This window comes from Alternaria dauci, chromosome 1, assembly GCF_042100115.1.
Source record: "Alternaria dauci strain A2016 chromosome 1, whole genome shotgun sequence".
NCBI lineage: Eukaryota > Fungi > Ascomycota > Dothideomycetes > Pleosporales > Pleosporaceae > Alternaria > Alternaria dauci.
The window spans coordinates 2,348,723-2,366,933 of NC_091272.1; the positions used below are offsets into that span (position 1 = coordinate 2,348,723).

The 18,211-nt window shown below is 52.2% G+C and overlaps 6 protein-coding genes across 6 annotated transcripts; 5 read left to right on the forward strand and 1 right to left on the reverse strand.

Annotated features, from left to right (window-relative positions):
- Positions 1 to 466: 466 nt before the first annotated feature.
- ACET3X_000713 (uncharacterized protein) lies at positions 467 to 1,933 on the forward strand (the record flags this gene model as incomplete). The annotated part of the gene is made up of 2 exons (XM_069448039.1): positions 467 to 758; positions 807 to 1,933. 2 exons carry the CDS (start codon positions 467 to 469, stop codon positions 1,931 to 1,933), a joined length of 1,419 nt encoding a protein of 472 aa, XP_069310955.1.
- Positions 1,934 to 5,872: 3,939 nt separating this feature from the next.
- ACET3X_000714 (uncharacterized protein) lies at positions 5,873 to 7,908 on the forward strand (the record flags this gene model as incomplete). Its single annotated transcript, XM_069448040.1, has 4 exons — positions 5,873 to 6,035; positions 6,120 to 6,567; positions 7,031 to 7,115; positions 7,165 to 7,908. 4 exons carry the CDS (start codon positions 5,873 to 5,875, stop codon positions 7,906 to 7,908), a joined length of 1,440 nt encoding a protein of 479 aa, XP_069310956.1.
- Positions 7,909 to 8,153: 245 nt separating this feature from the next.
- ACET3X_000715 (uncharacterized protein) lies at positions 8,154 to 11,438 on the forward strand (the record flags this gene model as incomplete). Its single annotated transcript, XM_069448042.1, has 1 exon — positions 8,154 to 11,438. The coding sequence occupies one exon, from the start codon at positions 8,154 to 8,156 to the stop codon at positions 11,436 to 11,438; it is 3,285 nt and encodes a 1,094-aa protein (XP_069310957.1).
- A 576-nt stretch (positions 11,439 to 12,014) lies between these two features.
- ACET3X_000716 (uncharacterized protein) lies at positions 12,015 to 14,553 on the reverse strand (the record flags this gene model as incomplete). Its single annotated transcript, XM_069448043.1, has 5 exons — positions 12,015 to 12,384; positions 12,434 to 13,687; positions 13,734 to 13,855; positions 13,903 to 14,234; positions 14,298 to 14,553. 5 exons carry the CDS (start codon positions 14,551 to 14,553, stop codon positions 12,015 to 12,017), a joined length of 2,334 nt encoding a protein of 777 aa, XP_069310958.1.
- Positions 14,554 to 14,960: 407 nt separating this feature from the next.
- On the forward strand, positions 14,961 to 15,791 carry ACET3X_000717 (uncharacterized protein; the record flags this gene model as incomplete). Its single annotated transcript, XM_069448044.1, has 5 exons — positions 14,961 to 15,036; positions 15,088 to 15,135; positions 15,185 to 15,285; positions 15,339 to 15,484; positions 15,533 to 15,791. 5 exons carry the CDS (start codon positions 14,961 to 14,963, stop codon positions 15,789 to 15,791), a joined length of 630 nt encoding a protein of 209 aa, XP_069310959.1.
- Positions 15,792 to 17,073: 1,282 nt separating this feature from the next.
- Positions 17,074 to 17,802, forward strand: ACET3X_000718 (uncharacterized protein; the record flags this gene model as incomplete). The annotated part of the gene is made up of 3 exons (XM_069448045.1): positions 17,074 to 17,258; positions 17,348 to 17,619; positions 17,696 to 17,802. 3 exons carry the CDS (start codon positions 17,074 to 17,076, stop codon positions 17,800 to 17,802), a joined length of 564 nt encoding a protein of 187 aa, XP_069310960.1.
- Positions 17,803 to 18,211: the final 409 nt, after the last annotated feature.

The window sequence follows — 18,211 nt, forward strand, 5'->3', positions numbered from 1 at the left end:
GCGCAAAACACGTGTCCAGTCACACCCCAGCTGCCCCCCAAGACACGATATCGAGGCGGCTACGTGCAGGCCGTGAACAGCACAAGGTTGAAACGGTGGCCTGGGCGGTGCGAGGAGGGTGGGTAGCACCCAGTAACAACTCCAGGAACGCAAGCCCTGCTACACACTTGCGAGCAATCGAGGGCGTGCGACGACATGGGTCGGGGTGCCAGCGGGATAAGTGTCAGGGCCCCCGTCTTGGGCGAGCGTGTTAACGGCGACTTTGACTCGACTTAACACAACTTGAGGCTAACGTTGTGATTTGGCTTTTTGGATGACTCTTCATTCACCCTCGCTAATGGATGCTTAGACCGCACTTTGTTTATTGCAATTTTGTATACCTATCGTCCTCTTCCCTTCTCTTTCTTTCCCTTCAGTTCCATTCTGCATTGCGCCTTTTCCTTGTTCGTTGTCTTGCGTTTTAGCGATGGCGGTCAAGTTAGATCATGCGCATGGTGCGCGTAAGGCTGAAGAAGCCGAGGTATCTACATGCGTCTATGGCATCATAGAAGCCTTCACAAACGGATTGGACATCTTCAAAAAGTTGCGCGAGAGGAGACGAAAGCGGAAATCAAAAAGAGATGCCGAAGCACCTGATCCAACAAGTACAGCCGAGCACCAACTCTCAAAAAGCTTGCGCAAAGGGCCCGAGGAGGTGGCCGAGAAGTATACTGAATGCTACTACAGCGGCATTGGACCGCGATTCGCAAAGGGTGACTGTAAGTACAAAGTCTGCCTGATTTGTTATCCAATCTAACTCGGCACAGCCATTGCCCATGCATCCCTCGCAGAGATCTTGATCAAGTTAAACACTGGTCTGGTTGCTATTATTGCAGCATTCTTAAATCATGATGGACACAAAAGCGGAAAGAGCCACCTAGATCTAGACTACAAGTCCTTGACCCACCTCTCCGATGCATCACGTCGCGAAGCTCTCCAAAGCCTTACCCAATTGTACCAGCGACTAAGCCAATCGCAAGTCAAGCTGCATAGCATTGGCGCCCCACCATGCCCGCGATGCAGCACGAGTAAACACCACGACTGTACTCCTCGAAGCACGAGTCCTGAGAAGGAGAAGAGAAAGCACTCGAGCTCTTCCCGCCAACGCTCTACAGGCCCAGTAGTTACACGCATGTCCATCAAAAGTCGGAGCTCGAGTGAACCACGGCTCGTCGTCATGCGACCAAAGACCACCACCCGTAAAGACAGCTCATCGAGTAAGAAATCTAGCTCAGTGAAGTCACCATCCCATTCCTCACGCAGCTCTTCTCCATTGGCATCTCCCGAGCCAAAGAAGCTTCAGATGGCCCCACAGCTACCTCTGTATGTACCTGTCGAGCCATTCGAGCTCGAGACATCTGGTGTCATCAGAGGGACGCTGGGTGGTGGCCCCACAAAGACAAGTGGTACCGTCAAACAGCGTGTTGATTCCTTCGACGACCCGCGCGAACCATGGCCTCAGGAAGCTGCCTACACCACTAGCAAATCACCCTCCCCAAAGCACCTCAACCAGCCTACCCCCAAACTCCCTACCTTTGCCCCTACATCCCGTCGCTCCCCATCTCCTGCTCACTCCAAACCATCAGTCTCGTCCAAGCCGCCAGTCCCAGAAAAGCCCTCCTACCTATCTCCTCCGCCACTACTCGACCAGGCCCCAGCAACCCTTCACTTCCGCCGCCGCTTGGACAAGGCCACACCATCCAGCTACACTTTTGCTTCCGACAGCACGAGATTGGGAGAAATACCACAGAGACAGTGGACCAGACCATTCGATTACGAAGAAGCTGAGCGACTCAACGCTGAGGCTGCCCTGACTGGCTATCCGAATGCACCAACGGCAGACTCCAAGGACGCCAGAAAGAAGAAGCGTTTTGGCTTCATGCGACGTGATTAAACAAGATCATCGCCTCAACACTTCTCTTTATGTTTGTACATTTGCTGTTCATCTCTTTTCATGTTGTATTTTGTACGACTCTGTCTGTTATTTTTTGTTTTACTCGCAGGCGTTGGTCTTGATTTTGGTTCGTTTCCATCTCGACTCTGTTTTATGTATGGCGTTGGTTTGTCTTGCTTTTCATCTCTCCACTCTTGGCATCTGGCCCCAGGCCCGGTAATGACGGTTTACGCTTACGATTCTTCACGCTTTAACGACTATGACGAGGTTATACCCTTTTCCTTTTTTTGGTTGTTAACGGCGGCACTATATACCCATATCTTGTTTTTGTTAGCGATGTCCGCACTTAGCGGATGCTTTTGGATTACTTGGTAGTATGATTAATTAGGATATGGTTTTCGGCTTCTACACTCAATGATGATTTTTTATGGAAACGGTGATTGCAATAGTATCATTGTGATGTTCGATTGGAATTCAGATTCCAAATCCTGTCTCTAAATATGGAGTCCGACACAAGGAACACTGGTTGAGGGGTCATGTATGAACAGTCCTATGTCCTTGGCTCCACGAATGAGAGCGCGAAACATCACTTTTGTCTGTCTGAGGGCGCTCATTTGTTGGATTGATTGGTGAAGCGCCTCTATGAACCCAAGACCTCAACGTATGCGTGATGGCCTGCAAGTCCCCTCTGGTCCTAGTTGAAGGTCCCGTCGTCGTTTCCGGTGAGTGCGTTGTGGCTCAAGCTTCGCTTCTCACTCAGGCTGTCTCACAAGTTTGCCACCAACAACCTCACTGCATCTCATCACTTTAGCCGAACGAGCACTCTTGTCAGTGGCTTCGCAATGTATCGTCGAACTCCGGTCTTATTTACAAGCGGCTCCCATAACAAACGGTGTTGATGTCAAGGCAAGCCACATTAACGCCCTTCGCGCCCGTTCCGGTTGGTAAGCTCTCAATGCGATCATGGACTCTAGTTACTAGAAGAGCGGCAAGAAAACGATCATTCTAATGTAGGGCGAAGCGCTTCGTCTCAAAGTTCATGCGCGTTCTCTCGCTTACGGTTACCATCTGACGGCATGCCAGGTACCCTTAGATACTTGATCATGCAATCAAGAAACCCGGAGGAAGCTGCGTTTCAGAATTCTCAAGCGCTCGCGGGGTTCTCCTTAACCAGATCTAATACGACTCTCCTTAGCAAGCGGACCTTGGGGTCCGGGGGAACACAGGTCGCGTACAGCTTGCATCCATAGCGAATGCGTGTTTCACTCATGGTACCTGCCAAAGTATCTTGCGCTTACAATGAGGCTCTGTATGCTTCCCTTGATGCTTCAGGATCCACCAACCGCTATGAATCTGACGGCTCACTCGGACATCAGAACCAACATGATGTCCTTGCAAGTGCTGACGATGGATCTCGGACGGCCCTACGTTGTATTAGCCCCAGATATTTAAGCTTACCTGTATCACAGAAGTTCGGCAAGACAGCCCATATACTTACTTTGGAAAGCAAGTACCAATGTGTGATTTGTCACATGCGTCAGCTTGCATGGTCCTCCCAGGCACATCTAACTCCTTCATCGTCCATTCTAGCGCGTTCTCCAGGATTACCACAATGGTACAGATCTGCTCGACCAATGTACATGCGCCGAATTTTGCACGGACACTCCGGGTATATCTACACCTCTGATACCTTGGCCAGCCACGTCTTGCGGATGTATCATTTCCCTTCCGTGCCGCAAAGCTGAGCTGTGGCAGTAGTATTTGATGGTGGCTCCACCTGTAGGGCATACGCCTGGTCGGTTCTCTGTCTTTCGCTCTATTTCCTACCTACTCTCAGACCTTCAACTACCTGACTCTGGCAGTCAGATGCTGGTGGCTTTCGTTTCTCTGGTTTCACTATGGACTCGGCGCATCAGCCCTCACCAACGTTCCTGGCCGAAAATCGAGGCCCAACTATCCAAGCGACGGCCTGTCTATTGATAATCTTTTGTACTACATTTGTTGCTTTACGCTACTATTCCCGCTATCTCACGAGCACTGCTTTGAGCATCGAAGATGTCATAATACCCTTTGCCTGGTTGGCTGAAGTAGGTTTGTGCATCGTTGGTATTGGTAGGCATCTCCTTAAGACCCCCATAACACCCCATTGACATATTTTGCAGTGATGGTAGAGAAAGCTAGCACAGGTAAAAGCTCCAATATACGAACTGGACATGAGGCATACGCTGACTTTGTGTATTAACATTCCAGGTCGGCACATGGCTTATGTCCTTGCCACAGATCCGGCAAAGATACGTGAGCACTTCAAAGCTATCATGATACAAGAAGTCCTACATCCAGCAGCTGTTGCATTCCCGAAACTCGTAGTGGTGCTACTCTACTTGCGCATCCTCACCAACAAGTATGAACGCTCCGCCGCTAAGGCGCTGGTGTTTCTTATCATCGCCACTTGGATCTCTTTCACGGTGGCTGCTATGTTTCAGTGTATACCTTTTGATTTCAACTGGGACAAAAGCGATCCTAACGGAAGTTGTTTCAACGTTCAGGTCTTCGCAAACAGCTCGAGCGTACCTAATATTGTTACTGACCTAGCTGTTCTGGTTCTGCCCCTAAGAACAGTGTGGTGCTTGAAGATCAGTATTGGGAGAAGAATTGGATTATTGTTCATCTTCCTGACTGGAAGTGCGTAAGTAGTTTTGTCATCTATCGCCTCGTATCTCCTACGATATCTGTAGCTAACGTTCGTGCAGCGGCATAGTTGCGTCTATAGTTCGCACAGTCGTGTTCGCCCAAACCCTTGCAGAAGCCGGACCTCTTACAGACGTAACATGGAACCATGTCTCTCTCACAAACTGGACGATGATAGAGCCTGGAATGTACCTTCTTAGCGCCTGCTCTCTGTCTTTCAAACCCCTCCTCCGCTCGTTTGCCAAAGCCCTGCGTCTTCAAGGCTTCATTACGCATGCAAGGTCCACTGTTGGTGGAACACAGAGTCCAGTCAAGAAGACAATCACATCGACCCAGACGCAGCCCGAGGTTTTCGAGCTGGGGCATATCAGGAACGTTTCCGAGTTTGGCAAATTCCATCGATTGAGCGATGATCAGAGTAGCAGTACTGAAGAGAACGCCGAAGGAAAGATTGAAGTGGCTGTCACGGAAACCATTGAACTGGAGTCGGAAAAGAGAATAGATGATGACCACTGGGATCACCATGATTTTGCAAGCGACCATTTGGGGAGGGCGGTGTAAATATGTACTGTTCAAACAGCTAGGTGCATCAATGAACGCATGTACACTTCCGTCTCGGGTGACGACTGACAGGGAGGCACGCGGCGTTGCATAGTTCATGGCTGGGTCGTCATTTCGCAAAGTGCACTGTCGTTGCAGCGCGGAACAAGACTGCTACTGAGACCTGCCTCTTCACGCCCGCCATGGTCAATAGGCCACCCTCACGCCATCGGTGAGACGGCGTTTTGTCATATGACATGCGATAGAAACAAAGAATTCGTTCGGACTCCGTGCATACCGGCCCCAGAAGACGGAGTCTTGAAAGGATCGATCGCGTGTGCTTAGCGCGCCGCGCACCTAACGCGAATTAACAACGTCGTCATGCATTTGTCTAGGTGCCTCCATCTCCACCCAAAGTGACACCAGCCAACTGAAGGCACTCCATCACGACGTCATGTTGCTTATGGGGCGTCTCTCAACGAGCCACATGCGCTCGCGTCGGCGCAGATTATCCGCTGTTACTTGACCTTCTGATCTCACTGTTACGTCTACGTACATACACGAGCAACTTATACCAAGATGTCTTCTGCCTCTCGACTACTTGTACGCTCTGCACGAACTATCCTGCCCCGAATCCAATCTACGACTCGCATCGCAATACCTGTCAAAACCACTACTCCTCGATATTTCTCGACATCACACATCTTCAGAATGCCGGACCAACTCAAGGCTAGCGAGGTCAACTCCAAGACCGATCCTTCCGTCGCGAAGCAGTATGACGACGAGACACCCAAGGATCAGCAGATCAAGCAGTTCTTTGAAATGGTTGATGGCAAGAAGATTTGCATGCTCAACACATACCGTAACGGTGTCGGTACGTTGCTTTCCATCTGTTCACCATGGAGCCCCATCCTTCCCTATTTGTCCAGTACGAACAAGAACTAATCAGCGCTCCAAGGCCCTGTCGGTCGCTCCATGGCTCTTGCCCGCCGCGATGGCCCCGACTTCCTGTTCCTCGCCAATGCACACTCGCAAAAGTTCAGCGACCTGGAGCAAAACAAAGAGGTCCAGATCTCCTTCCAAGACCTCAAGACTCAGGAATGGGCTTCCATCACAGGCACTGCCACAACAACAGACAACAGCGATCCTCGCATCAAGGAGGTATGGAGCCGCGGAGCCGCCGCATGGTTTGGTGACCTCGGTGACGGAAAGCACACCGGTGGGCCTGAGGATCCCCGCATGACGTTGATTGAGATCAAGAGCAAGTACGTATCGTACTATGTGACGGAGGTCGGCATGTTGGGTTACGCAAAGGAGATTATCGCTGCGAATGTCACGGGCGGCGTCGCAAACACAGGCAAGCTTAGGGAACTCAAGGAGGCGGATCTGGAGAAGGCGCGGTCAATGTAAGTGCATAAAAGCACAGTTGATGTAATGGGATTGTGTTGAGATCGTGGTAGATCTCCATCGAAGCTGTAAAGGCTTGCAGATTTAAGAACAATGATTTACTTTCCGAAGCAAGTAACGTGAGATGACGTGCCACGGATGTCTTTAACGGTGATCAACAGTGTCATGTGCGACATCACTCTTATCTCCGATTGTTGGATTGTTCAGACCTCAAGAAGCGTTTGACGTACGGATAATGTTGATGCATCTGGCAGGATGTGTCGACCAGCTTCCTGAGCCGGATAGCTTTGATTGGATCATGCCCCGCTTTCGTCATGGCCACGACGCATGGCAATGATGTTGTCACAACCCGTATCTATGGCGTCGAAGGTCGCGAATATGGCGATCACAGGTATATAATGTCGGAATGAGCCCAGGTTGCTTAGGAGTCGGAACTGCGCTGTTAAGTACTCTCAAATTCAGACCAAATCAAGTCATCATGGGAAAGGATCACCCTGACGCAGACCTTCACCCCGAAGCAACAGGGCTTGCATCAGCCACAGTCAAGGTAAGTCTATTCACAGCCCACGCATGTTTCTTGTTGCTGATTTGACAAGGCTCATGCCGCGGAATGTCCGTTGAAATTATATTCTGGGTGGTTTTGCCCTTTCGTGCAGCGCGTCTGGATTGCGCTAGAGGAGAAGGGCATACAGTACCAGTACATTGAAGTCAATCCGTATCATAAGCCAAAGTCGCTGCTGGACCTCAACCCGCGCGGCTTGGTTCCAACGCTACAGTACCAAGACAAGCCACTTTACGAGAGTACGATTCTATGTGAATTCCTCGAGGAGGCATACCCTCAGCACACACCGCATCTCATGCCGACGGAGCCGTACCAGAGAGCCAGAACGAGGATTTGGACGGACTATGTGGGTAGTCGCATCATACCTGCGTACCACCGCTTCCTACAACACCAAGGCGGTGATGGCCTGGAAGAGAAGCAAAAAGAGTTTCTCCATCACCTGAAGGAGTTTACACGCGAGATGGATGCCGAGGGCCCATTCTTTTCGGGCAAGGACTTTCAACTCATCGATATCGTATTGGCCCCTTGGGGCGTCCGTCTCTGGGTATTTGACCACTTCAAGGGCGGGGTAGGTATTCCTGATGAGGGCAAAGGTGGAGAGGACGAGGAGACGTGGAAGAGATTTAGGAAGTGGCTGGCTGCTGTTGAGGATAGGAAGAGTGTCAAGGAAACGCTGAGCGAGAGGCAGCACTACCTGCCGATCTACCAGCGATATGCAGAGGACCGCGCACAGTCTGAAGCGGCAAAGGCTATTCGAGCCGGTCGGGGGATCCCCTAGTACTGATACTATTAACTCGTCTTATGCCGTGTGACGTCAAGTTCCCGCGAGTGGTTCGGTTGTTTCGTGGGTGCTGTTGCCCGGGTGATGATGTTGGTAAACGGGGCCCACCCGTGCGCCACAACGGGCTAAGCGTTAGCCCACCACCCCATTGATCCTAAACTCCCTTGGACGAGGATCCCTCACAACCTATGCGCCGGCGCTGCAAACACTTGCAGTAATTTCGACATCACCACCCGCCAAACATGTACGGATACACGGCCGGCACGCCCTGCCCGGCGCCCTATGCCTCGAGCAGCAGCGGCTACTACACCGGCTATGGAAGCCACTACGCGCCTACCTACTACAACGACGAGAACAACACGACCGCAAACCTCGAATACACGACCGAACTGAAGCCCGCCCGCCAGCCCAAGCCACGACGCCCAATGCGCAACGCGCACAAGCCCGCCTTCAACCCATCGCTCGACATCTTCGAGGATGTTGCGCACGAGGAGGAACTGCAGCAGCAACAAGCAGAATTTGACGTCAAGAGGAGGAGCCGCGCAAGCCTTGTTCCCGCAGCTGCCAGGGCCAAGAAGAGCACCATCCTTGCGTACCCAGCACAGAGGATGCCCAAGCCGGCCGCGCCTGTTCAGGAGCCACACCTTGAGAGGCCGCACCGAAGACGTGTCTCGCAGATGCCCACCGAAAAACATGCCTCAGACGCCGATGCGACTGTGCAGTTGCAGGAACATGTGCTGGAGAGGAAGGAGCTCAAGAAGCAGGCCCCTAACAAGGAATTGCGACGAAGGACCATCTACATTCCGTCCGATGACACGTCAGTCTTCACCATCCACCCAGGGCAGCCTACACATGCGCCGCGCAACGCTCGCGAGACCTCACCAGACATTGGACTAGACCTCGTCACATTATCCGAGGAAGAAGGAAACAACCTGATGCCGGCCTTGAAGAAGGAGAGAAAGGTACCGCGCAAGTCTCTCGCGGCACCGCCGAAGCGAGGTCCCCTGAGCACAACATCGCGATCATCGCAGAACTCGTCGTTTTCGAGCGACATAGTGGGCTCAGGCGGCGGGAAGGAGAACGTGCCACCAGGAATCGAGACTATCGAGAAGAAGAAGTGTGGGACGCATATCGAGATTAATTTCACCAAGACAGACACGAAGAAACCCGTCGCCAAGGCTCCCAAGGTCCACTTCAGTGCTCCCAAAGAGCCTGAACGCGTATTACATGCCAAAAAACGGCCAGAGGGCTCACAGAAACGACCACGCACTCATGTGGCTCAAGACGACGCACCAGCGAAAGCGCTCAAGGCGAGGGCAGACGGCACTGCTTCGGCCGCAAGTAGCAGGGCATCTCTGAGGACAACCATCAAGACGGAACGAGCGAAACTGGCCAAGGCAAAGCGCGCGCCTCTTTCCTCCTCGCCGTTCCATACCGACAAATCTCCACCAACAGCACTGCGCCGTCAGAAGACTGGAAGCGTAGCAAGCAGCATTACCATGCTACACGAAGTGGGCCAGCGACCGCAATCAAGAGAGAAGTACCCAGTACTACAGGAGGATCTGGCGCAGCCAGAGTTGTACGAAGACAACTGGCTTACCTACCAGGAAGTCGCCATTACACAACTTCTAAACTCAGTCTTTGACTCCGCGAACAAAGACCCGACCGACGAACAGAGCCCTGAGGACATGCGCAAGAAGATGCTTGCCATATACCACGACCCCGCGATGCCTTCACTTCACAAGCGACTACAGGCTTCACTTCAATTTGGTGCGCTGAGCATACCGAAGGATCTCCTAGCTCAGACGCTCAGGCTCAAGGACGATGTTGGCTTGCGCAAGAAGTTCCTTAACCTGTGGACCAAGTCTTACGATCTGAATGCCCTACGCGCTGCAGCTGAGACTATTGTCGGCCGCCAAATCACAACGCCCTGTCGACTATCCACAGGTTCGACGTGCTCAGACGATGGCTCCCGCCAGTATCGCGCAGAGCGCCGGGCTATCGAGAGCTTCTTATCCACCTTTCTCATCAAGAATGAGGATGCTGTTCGCGTCAAATCCGGAGGCGGCAGCATTGCTAGCCTTACACGCGGCGATGATGACTTTGGTTCTCAAGGCTGGTCATGGCGCCGTACTGCTTTGCGGAGTCTGATGCTGATTCTGATTCTCGACCAAGCCAAGACAACGGATGCTCTACCAGGTTGCCTGTTCCAGACGACATCACCCTACAAAACGTCTGTCGAGATCCTGCATCAGTTATCAAAGATGCTGCTCCCTTCACACGGTGACATCACTCGACCGCTAAACCACCTCAACTACAAGGTCGGACATATCCAGTATCCACTGCAAGAGTACGACTACCAGATCGACAATATCGCTATTGACCTCCGTGATGGAGTCGTACTTACCCGTCTTGTAGAGTTGCTACTTTACCCGTCAACCACCCACCCAACGCAACAAGAGGATACCGTCACTCTCAGCCTACCTAGCGGCGAGCTTCTCAACAGTTCCCTCAATTCTTCGCAGAAGGGCATTTGGGTCCTCTCTCAGCACCTCAAGTACCCAGCCATTGGTCGTCCCCAGAAGGTCTACAACGTCCAGATTGCCCTCGCTGCATTAAGTCATGTTGCAGACATGCCCAGCGCAGCAGTCAGCGGTATCAAAGCCGAAGATATCGTCGACGGTCACCGCGAGAAGACACTCTCGCTTCTTTGGTCTCTTGTTGGCAAGTGTGGTCTTGGAAGCCTTGTGAACTGGCCGCAGCTTGTTAAAGAGACCGAGCGTTTCCGCAGCCAGTGGTACAGGGCCCGGGATATCTATGAGGGCCAAGTCCTTGATTCCGATAACGAAGAGGATGGCACCACCGAACTGGATGGCATGGCGTATCATAAACGCCTTCTGCTTTCATGGTCCCGCTCTATCGCTCGTCTTCATGGCCTGCGCGTTGCAAACCTGACAACAAGTTTTGCAGACCCAAAGGTTCTAGAGGTCATCGTTGACACCTACTTGCCTTCGAATCTCACCGTCTCCACTGAAGGAGATGAACGACTCGGACTAGCAGCAAAACTCAAGGCTGTCGGCTGCTCAACTTCATTCATTGCGCTTTTCACGCCACAACACAACACAGCTCGTTCAATCCCAAGCCGGGACTTTACCCTTCTTACATTGTCTTTCTTGGCAAGTCGATTGTTGCCGCTTACACGCACACACCGCGCTGCTACTACCATCCAAAGCGCTTTCCGACGTTTTCTGCTCCGCCGCCAGGTCAGCACCCGCATACAAGCAATGAAGATAGCACACAACTGTGCAGTAGTGGCGCAAGCCCGACAGAAGATGGTTGATGCTGCTATTGTGATTCAGAGACGTTGGAAGGCAATCCAGGACGTTCGCCACAAGCAACTCGAAAGCGACATCTTGGCTTTCCAGGCCTTGGCCAGGGGTTGGGCAATCAGGCGCTGGGTCCGACGTATCACCGCTGGCCGAGTGGGTGGCAAAGAGAAAGTCAGGAGGGTCAGGGGCGGATGGTAGTCGGACAGCACGACGGACGATTAGTAGAGGTTGTAAGCACCATGGCTGAATGGCCTATTGGACTTGGGGGTGTGTGGCGAGGAAGTTGGCGAGCTGGAAACGAACGCTTTACGAAGGAGTTGGTCACGTTATTGTTTTATGCGGGGCGTTGCAGTATGCTTTCATCCTTCATCGCGATCGCTAGATACCACTTACAGATTTCTGTCTCATTTGAATATTCACACCTTTTCGGGTTAGCACTCTCTACATCTACCTCGCTTTACAAATACCATGGTGAACAGGTGAATGCTACGACTTTCATTGAGAAAAAGATCTCTTGAGCAACAAACAAAGACGGCAGGTAAAAACATGCATTCCCTGGGCTGGGTTCTGCCACATCACAGTGTTGAGACCCAAGGCATCACAGAGAGCAATTGCTGCTTATGCGTTGTTGTTCGAGATTGTGGATGCGACGGAATAGCCGTACACTGAAACTACACAAACCCTCGGTTTCTCTCTTGCTCCTTCATCAAATCGTATCTTCATGCCATATACGCCTTCTCATGCATCTAGCCGATATCTTCTCACATCGTAAACTTAGACCTTGTTCTCAATGCTGCGCTCATCCCTCAACTTGACCAGCTTCTCTATTGCTTCATCAAGCGGCACAATAACACCACGCTGCTGTGTTTCCTGGTCATCACGGTTCCTCCAGTTGACAGCTCGGGCTTGTTGTTCCTCAGCACCAACGACCATGATGAAGTTGTACAGGGCAAGTTGCGCTGTGCGAATCTTCTTCTGCATGGTGTTGCCGCTGATGTCGATGTCGGCGTGGAGATGGCGTTTGCGGAGGGCGGCTTGGACTTCCTTGACATAATCATTTGCACCTGGCATGACGGGAATGACCATGACTTGACGAGGGGAGAGCCAGAAAGGCCATCGACCAGCGAAGTGCTCTGTGAGGATACTATTCTTGTTAACAAGATACTTGATTGTGCCAAGGGAATAGAGCTTACGCGATGAATCGCTCGAAAGATCCATAAATCGCACGATGGATCATGACAGGACGAGCATAACCTGGTTGCGGTTCTTTGATCTTCTTGGGAATGGTAACATCGGCGCCTTCCGGCTTCTCCTTCTTTTGCTCGATGTGTTCGCCTTCCTGTGGTTGGTCCTTGGGTTTTGTAGGAATAACCTCAGATGTCATGTATTCAAGCTCGAACTGGTTAGGCAGTTGGAAATCAAGTTGAATGGTGGCGCACTGGAACTCTCGCTTCAGAGCGTCAGAGATGGTGATGTCGATCTTGGGTCCGTAGAAGGCACCGTCACCTGGGTTGAGCTCCCAAGCGCCACCACCAGCAGCGGTGAACTCATTCAGAGCGTCAGTCAGCTTAGCTTCTGCCTTGTTCCAGGTATCGATATCACCAAGGAAGCCCTCTGGGCGTGTGCTCAGCTTCAGCTTGAATGTGAAGCCGAACTTCCCATATACCGCCTTCAAAAAGTCGAAGAGTGCGAAGATCTCCTCTGTGATTTGATCTTGGGTACAGAATACGTGCGTGTCATCTTGTTGGAATCGACGAACTCGTGTAAGACCAGTGAGCGCACCGCTGGCCTCGTTTCGGTGCAGAATACCAAAGTCAGCCATACGAATGGGCAATTCCCTGTAGCTTCGCTCGCGATGCTTGAAGATGAGACAGTGTCCAGGGCAGTTCATAGGCTTCAGCGCCCACTTCTCCTTCTCGACGTCAAAGGTAAACATGTCTTCGGCATAGTGCTGCCAGTGACCAGAGATCTTCCAAAGCGCAGAGTTGTACATGTTTGGTGATGCCACCTCCTGGTACCCACGATTCCAGTACTCCTCGCGCAGGAATGCTTGCAGTGTATTGTAGATGATTTGACCGTGTGGGAGGAAGAAGCATGAGCCAGGGCTGAACTCATGGAAGAAGAATAATTCCTGTTCCTTTCCAATCTTGCGGTGGTCTCGCTTGGCGGCCTCCTCGAGGAACTTGAGATGGGCCTGCATCGCGTCCTTGTCAGGGAACGACACACCGTAGATACGCTGTAAACTGTCGTTCTTGGCATCACCCAAGAAGTACGAAGCAGAGTTCTTCATGACCTTGAACTGCTTTATCCGTCCGGTGTGTGGTACGTGTGGTCCTCGGCAAAGGTCGATCAATGGTCCGTTGCGGTATACGGTGGTGAAGGTGCCGTCTGCGATTTTGTCCTTGATAATGTGCTGCTTGTACTTGTTCGACTTGAACATTTCGAGCCTGGAGAGGTCAGAACAGATGCCTGCGTATGAGATATGAAGCTTACAGGTCGTCTTTGGAGAGAGTCAAGCGCTGGAACGGCTGCTTCTCCTTGACAATGGAGTTGACAATGGTCTCGAGCGGCTTATGGTCGGCAGGGTCAACTGCAGCGTTGTCAGGAAGAGCCATCTGTTGCGTGATTAGTTGGTACTATTAGCCAATAGGAGCGAACTGACCTCGTAGTAGAAACCGTCCTCGATTGGAGGGCCAATGCAAAGGTCGCAACCGAACCTGCGTTCCGATGCTTCTCCCAAGATATGTGCGCTCGAGTGCCAGAAGACCTTCTTGCCTTCCGGGTCGTCGAAGGGCAGGAGCTCAAGCTTGCAGCTCTTCTCCAGAGGTCGCTCGAGATCCCATAGTGTCTCATCTGGTGTGCCCTTGTCGAGACGTGCAACGACGGTGCGCTCGAACAGACTCTTTGAAATGTTTCGCGCAATATCTGCGGGGCTGGTGACCCATGACTCTCCTTCAATGTTCTTGCCGTCCTCGAGTGTAATGGTGATCTTCTCTGTAAGGCGTCATGTGTCAGTGGGTGGGTGAGAGGACTGTGGTCACGATGTGGTGAGCATACCGCGGGGCTTCTGGGCAATCTCTTCGTCGTATTTCGCCTTGAGCTTCTCGAAGATTTGGATGCGGTGGTCGATAAAAGCGGGCGGAGGGTCGAGCATCAAGGGACGGCCATCGCCAGCGTCTCCCTTGGCTTTCTTCTCCTTCTTGGGTTTAGGGGCCTTGTTCTCCTTCTGGGCGACTTTCTCTTCGGCAGCTACGGACAGGTTCTTGACGCCCTCGACGGCCGAGTTGACGGCATCTTTGACTGCGTCGGCCATGTTGGTGTGGTGATTGAGCGTGAAGCGCGTTCGGCGGGGTTGTACGAGTTGTGAGTCAGTCGTGTGCGAGGTATGGCAACCCGGGAGCGTAGTCGAGGCCGGATGACTGTATGGCGGAGGTGCAGGCTGCACTGGCTCTGGCTCTGGCGCAGGGTGAAAAGCCAAGTCGGGAAGCAAAGTAACGTCGGACTGGATGCCAATGCCAAAAAGAAGCGCGCGCACGACAGCCCACTCGGGCTTTAGCAGGCGCATTTGGTGGGGTTGCATGCGGCAGAAGGAGCCACCGGCGAAACGTGGCACCGATTGGCTGCGCTATCTGCAACTTCATTTTCAGTTCGAACTTTTCGCGAAGCTCTAGACCAAGCTCACCTTTCGCGCACCGATCCACCTTCACCACAACGAACAACATGGCATTTCGCGGTACTCCTCGTGGCGGTCGCGGCGGCGGCTTCGGCGGACGTGGCGGATTTACTCCTCGCGGAGGTGTGTAGCACGCTCCAAGCTATCCCCGACTTTTCAGCTAATGCGCGACAGGACGCGGTGGCATGGGAGCCTCATTCGGACCCCCAGACACTGTCATCGGTATGTGGAGCGCTTCAGCTGCATGGAAATCTGCTAATCGCCATGCTAGAAATGGGCAAGTTCGTCCACGACTGCGAAAACGAAATGTTCTGCGAATCGATAAACACAAAGATCCCGTACTTCAACGCGCCCATCTATCTCGAGAACAAGGTACATAGACTTCGACGAGAAGCATCGAGCACAATGGGCTGACCCAGCTACAGACGCCCGTTGGCAAGGTCGACGAGATCCTCGGCCCTTTGAACCAGGTCTACTTCACCATCAAGCCCCAGGAGGGCATACAAGCCAAGTCTTTCAAGGCTGGCGACAAGTTCTACATTGGAGGCGACAAGCTGCTGCCTCTTGACAGGTAAGCCAACCTAGACGGTATTTGGGAGTTTTGCGCTGATCAACTTAGGTTCCTTCCCAAGCCCAAGCCCGTTGGCGGTGTCACCAAGCCCAAAAGGCCTGCCGGTGCCGGTCGCGGAGCACCCCGTGGAGGCTCTCGCGGCTTTGGAGGTCGCGGCCGTGGAGCACCCCGAGGTCGTGGCGGACCCCCTGGGCGTGGAGGCAGCTTCGGTGGCCGTGGAGGAAGCGGATTTGGCGGCCGTGGCGGCGGCGGTGGAGGTTTCTCAAGAGGTGGACGCGGTGGTGGACGTGGACGAGGAGGATACTAAGTGCCTCGGACTGGGACGGCAACCACTTCTTTCGGAACACGCTGGCAATGCGCAACCGTTTGCGCTGCCGTTTCGGCTCGATCCTACGACTACCTACCGATACCATGATCATTTGAGGCGTTTTGGAGTTGATGGGATCACTGTATCATGTCTAGACATGGCGCCTTGCTGTGGACACTCTGTGAAGGGTGCGCGCGTTATATTTTCTAGTCAAATTACTCTAAAGTTCAACTTGCCCGATGCATTTGGGCGAGTGAATCCTTCTTCGGAGGAGAGTTCTGCGATAGCGCCCGTGCTGAACAAGCTCGGAAGGTGATGCAAGTCGAACTCGTCAAGTCAGCTAGAATGGTTGCGACAAAGCAGACCAATTACTATTGCACGTTCGACCTTATTGATCCGTCTTGGAGCACGGCAAAGAGTGCCGAGGCTCTGTGTACACCTACCGAATACTGCTTGCGTAGAGCAGTAGCGGGTACAATGCCCAACCTCGCAAACATCAACAGCAACAACATGCACAGACTGACTATTTGCAACGTTGCTAAGATTACTCATAAACAATAATTCAGACGTCACAATTGTCAAATGTTCAGAACATCCCAGATGGCCAACATTTCAGGTTTCCGGCAATGGCTGTTTTTGCCGCGCCCAATAGTCTCGTTTCCAGCCCCCATCAAAGCTTAGGAGGCTGGCATGATGGTTCCTCGGACCACAACAACAGGGGCTTTCGCAATTTCAGCATCTCATAATTGCGATTCCCATCATTCTCTTCTCCGCGTCTCTGCAGACATTGTTCCTGATTCTCTCGCCCATAATTACAACACAACGTCTTGAAGGAAGTTGTTCGCTGCTGAGGCACCTCCGAGACCTCCGCATCCGCCCCGCAACACTCTCGCGCGTTGCTGAGGTTACTCGTAACGTCATTTATCATCCGACGCACCTTACAACCGCACGGGCAAGAACTCAACGTGCTTTTGCGACAAAAGCAAGTGGCGACCGGGAGCGAAAAAGCATCAGTCTTTCGTGGTATAGGAGAAGGGAAACATTGTGGTAGCGCCAAGTCCCAAGCCCAATCTGCGGATAGGCGGCATCGCATATCAAGGATACAAGGCTCTGTAGCTAGAAGCGCAAGAGGTTTGGACCTGAAGAAACATCCCACCAGCCGACCGCCACCGTCGTCCACATCGCGCCCAACAACACCATCTTCCTACAGCCCAAGCTCGACCCCAATCGCATACTCCAGCCTCGTCTCAAGGTAGCCGCCGAGGCGTGAAAAACCAACGCAATGGCGCGCGCAGGACATTCAGGCACAGTTGTAGGCTCAGCGATAGTAGTACGGGAGAAGTACTACTGGCCTGACCTACAGCTGAATATTTGGACAATTGTCATGTTGGCAACAGCGGGAACAATATTGGGAGTCAATGCGCAATTCATGGCCATACAAGATCGAATGGGATTAGGAACACCTTGGTACGCTAAAACCGCAACTTCCGATATAGCCAACACGGCAAGAAGTGAAAACATGTGTCATGAAACAATTGTACTAACAAACTTCCTAGGATCATGCCCTACGGTGTCACAGTCGGCACATTGGCTGTAATCTTCATCATTATCGAAATCGTCTTCATTGCGCAGCGAAGACTGCTCCCAGGCACCATGATGCTACTGTCCTTCATCCTTCTCGTCCTCTTCATCGCCGGAATAATCGGAACCGCGATCCAACTTTTCGCCGGACCAAATATCAACAACCAATGTAACACATTCGTTTTCAACGATGACACAAGTGGACCAACTTTGGAGACATTGGCGTTTCTGCAGCAGAGGAACATCTGTGAGTATGCTCCCGAGCTCCACAAGCAGCGTGGTAGATTGGACTTGTGGAGTATTACGTGGCTAACAAAGAATAGGTCAATGTTGGCAAGCTGAATTCGCCTTCTGGATCATCGGCAGCATATTCCTCGTTTGGATGATGGTCATGGCCAGCCAGGTCAACTCGAACCAATACGTACGGTGATCTGGCGGCTCGGACCTGCCTGCCTACTTCGCTTCTCAGGACTCTGGTCCATCTTATTTATGTCTTGAATTCTTCTTTCTTTACTGCCTAAAAGAATGGGCCATGTGTATATGATGGAGTGCCATTGCGCGTGTTCTAGCGGTAGCGGCGGCGTTATACCAATGTTTTTTCTTTCTCTCTCCATCACGAGATACCGAAGGGATGCATGGAATGAGGGATGAAAGGAAGAGACGATATATGATAGGAGCGACGAGCTATGGAATCATCGCAGTCGTATGATGGACAAAAGCGGAACAACCTCTTAAATAGTAACCACTTGAACCTAACGAATTTGTTCACATCTTCAACGTGCCAACATGCGATGAGACTGCCTAGGGATAAGGGTATATATAACAGTAGTTAGCCGCTG